This window comes from Poecilia reticulata, linkage group LG14 (genome assembly GCF_000633615.1).
Source record: "Poecilia reticulata strain Guanapo linkage group LG14, Guppy_female_1.0+MT, whole genome shotgun sequence".
In the NCBI taxonomy this organism is placed as follows: Eukaryota; Metazoa; Chordata; class Actinopteri; order Cyprinodontiformes; family Poeciliidae; genus Poecilia; species Poecilia reticulata.
In genome coordinates, this window is record NC_024344.1 from 3,426,156 (window position 1) to 3,427,242 (window position 1,087).

Genomic DNA, 1,087 nt, shown 5'->3' on the forward strand with positions numbered 1-1,087 from the left:
CTCTCTCTCTCTCTCTCTCTCTCTCTCTCTCTCTCTCTCTCTCTCTCTCTCTCTCTCATGGGGCGGTAGAAGCGCCCCCCTTGTTTGGTTCTCAGAGAGAGGGGTCCTTTGGGAAGAGTCACAGAGCGATTTCCTCAGAGCTAGTAAGGAGTTGCGAGAGCGCAGGAGTGAGCCCTGATCCGGACATCACCCACGCCACGGCACGTCCCGCGGACCGCAGAGCTGCAGGCAGAGAGGAAAGCAGAGACTGAAAGATGAAGAAAGAAGTGTCAGACAATGATGACATCTGATCTCCTTTTCTTCCTCCCTGACAGCCCGAACTGTGGATCTCTGCGAACCAGGATTGACTTCTTTCGGGTCAATCCGGTCCCCGTCGTTCTTTGAAGATACCTCTTTGTAAATGTTGGGACAAGTTGGATCTCAGTATTCTTGTAAGATTTGCGCTCAGCTTTAGTTTCCAGATCCCTGCTCAGAACAGGAGGCAGAGGGAATAAAGAGCAGCCGGGAGCGTCCGAGTGACGGATCCACTGCAGAACAAGTGCGCAGCTGGGGTGGATAAGGAACGGGCTTTCGGAGGTTTTGTTCATGTTCGGGATCCAGGAGAGCATCCAGAGAAGCGGCAGCAGTCTGAAGGAAGAGCCGCTGGGAGGCATGAACGTCCGGAGCTGGATGCAGGGAGGCGGCGTGCTGGACGCCAACACGGCGGCTCAGAGGTGAGCTCTGCCCCGCTGAAGGAGGGCGATTCCACGCCTCGGTCCGAGGACAGGCTCCGGAGAGATGGAAACCACGCGTGTTTTCTCCGTGACGATAGTCTCCGGAGAGAGGCTGCTGGATTTAGAGACAGCGGAGACACTTTTGGGGGATGAAGATACTTATTGAGATTGACGTTGGGCGACAGCACAGGCTCAYTTTTCTAAACCCTCAGCCGCAACACGTGCTAATGTTGATTTTTACGCACTTCTGGTTCATGTAAAGTGAGCGTGAAATCATCATGGAGCCAGGATACATAAACAACATAATCAAAAATATCATAAAAGTTTAGAAATGACAAGACTGCTCTTTTAAGTCAGTCTAATTATATATATAT

General features: G+C 51.8%; 1 protein-coding gene and 1 long non-coding RNA gene across 3 annotated transcripts in view; one reads left to right on the plus strand and one right to left on the minus strand.

Moving 5' to 3' along the window:
• LOC103475668 (uncharacterized) overlaps positions 1-1,087 on the minus strand; it is a 15,793-nt gene that overhangs the window by 8,512 nt on the left and 6,194 nt on the right. The gene's annotated exons all lie outside the window — the stretch shown is intronic.
• The window catches only part of LOC103475669 (transcription factor COE1), a 96,234-nt gene continuing 95,236 nt past the window's right edge, over positions 90-1,087 (plus strand). Inside the window, exon 1 of one of the 2 annotated variants that reach the window (XM_008427474.2) lies at positions 90-713. In XM_008427474.2, coding sequence (XP_008425696.1) covers positions 586-713 — 128 coding nt within the window. In that variant the 5' untranslated portion in view covers positions 90-585. The remainder of the gene's footprint in view (positions 714-1,087) is intronic. The other variant, XM_008427475.2, reaches the window with a different exon arrangement.